The sequence below is a fragment of the Aptenodytes forsteri genome, unplaced genomic scaffold (genome assembly GCF_000699145.1).
Source record: "Aptenodytes forsteri isolate BGI_AS27 unplaced genomic scaffold, ASM69914v1 Scaffold193, whole genome shotgun sequence".
NCBI classification, from domain to species: Eukaryota; Metazoa; Chordata; class Aves; order Sphenisciformes; family Spheniscidae; genus Aptenodytes; species Aptenodytes forsteri.
In genome coordinates, this window is record NW_008795405.1 from 663,145 (window position 1) to 664,915 (window position 1,771).

At 55.0% G+C, this 1,771-nt stretch overlaps 1 protein-coding gene across 1 annotated transcript in view; it reads right to left on the reverse strand.

The window, feature by feature from the left end:
- Nucleotides 1-1,771, reverse strand: part of FOXA1 (forkhead box A1) — a 4,309-nt gene that overhangs the window by 1,635 nt on the left and 903 nt on the right. The window contains exon 2 of the mRNA XM_019472483.1: nucleotides 11-215. Coding sequence (XP_019328028.1) covers nucleotides 11-215 — 205 coding nt within the window. The remainder of the gene's footprint in view (nucleotides 1-10; nucleotides 216-1,771) is intronic.

The window sequence follows — 1,771 nt, forward strand, 5'->3', positions numbered from 1 at the left end:
CGCGCCTCCCTGTGCCCTGCCGAGCACGCCGGCATGCCGGCCACGGCGCCAGGGCTCAGCCCGGCCCCCAGCCCCGTGTTGGCGTAGGACATGTTGAAGGAGCTGGAGGGCATGTTGCCGCTCGTCGTCATGGTGTTCATGGTCATGTAGGTGTTCATGGTGTTCATGGAGCCCAGCCCCGAGTTCATGTTGCTCACGGGCACCGAGGAATAGGCCTAGGGCAGCGAGACGGAGAGAGGGGGTTAGGGGGGGAAAGAGGGGCGGGCAGGACCCCGGCGGGGCCGGGGCCGGGGCCGGATCCGCCCGTCCTGCCCGCCCCGCCCAGCGCGCAAACGTCCTGCCGCGGGATCGCCGTCCGCTTCCCCGACACCCGGGAAAGCGCTTTCCAAAAGCCGCACGGAAAGGCCGCTGGCGCCATGAAAAGGTCTAATTCATATTTATACGTGTTTATAAATAGACACGGAGGTGGGGGTGCTCGGTCCCGACGCGCTCCCGTTTTACCGGTGTGCCGCGGCTTGCGCGGGCTGCGCCGGGATTACCGGGGCGCACGGACCGACGGCCTTCCCGGAGCAGCTCCGCACCCCCGCAGAGCTGGGCTGCGGGCTTTACCTGCCCCGGGAGGAGGTTTTCTTCCGGCGTATTCCCGCGGTTTTGCTGATTTTGTGTCCCGTCTCGCTAGCTAAATATTTAAGCTCATCAAATTATTGAAATTTACGGGCGTACACCGTCTGCGCCAAGGAGAAACTGCCTGCACTTTCTTAGAATAAACTCACGCATCTCTCCCACCCTGCACTGATTTAAATTTCTATTCTTACACAAGATGCGATAATGTCTTGTCACAAAAAAAAAAAAAAAATCAAAATCAACAGCTCACGTCCGCGCATTTTATCTGTGGAAAGCTTCCCCCTTGTCTGCATTTTCTATCAAGTCAGTCTTTAAATTAAAGTTTAAAACCCCCAACTTTCCCAAAGTACGAGAAGCCTGAACTTTCCCTGCCTGAGATTTTCTACAATTGCCCGACGAGCAAAAATTGTAGCACCCTACCACATAACATAACTCAAAAAAGGCAGAACCGGAGAGCCTGAAATTGTGCTTTCCAGCACGGCGTCCGATTTCACAGGAGAGAGAAAGACGTTCCCAGTTTACCTCGAACAAAGGCAATACGGCGAAGAAAAGGAGGTTTAGGCGACGGTTATATGTATAAAATTCATTACTGTTCACTACAAATTCCACGAGCTTATAAATGCGCTTTTAATTTAGAGGATCACATTAATTATTTGAGATGGTAGAACGCGGATGGGTTTCCCACCTCGCATCCATGCAGTGATTCAAATTAAATAGCAGGGGAGGAGAAAAGATTGAGGCTAAAAAATAGCAAAAGCGAAGGTCGCTTAACTTTATGTTTGTGGATAATGAGTACGGCGAGGATAAATGAGTCTGGAACCGGCACATAATTAGGATGACCCTTATTTGCCCTTAGCCGACTTTCCTCTATTAAATAAGATGCCAGTAGGGCGACACGTATCTGTCTGTGCCCGCGTGGCCCTATGGGCGCTGTGTGCCAGCTCCGGGGTGCAGGGACGGGGCGTGGGGACTGTGGAGCCGGGTGTCCGGGTGTGCTGATGCAATGCCCGGGTGCGCACACCTAGGTGCCTGCCTTCGCTACCACACTTCCTTAAAACGGCTCCTTCCCGGGCGGGAACCCGAGGGGCTGCTGGCGGTGCTGCTTGGCGCTGGCTTCAAAAAAGGGGGGGGGGGGGGGGGGGGGGGG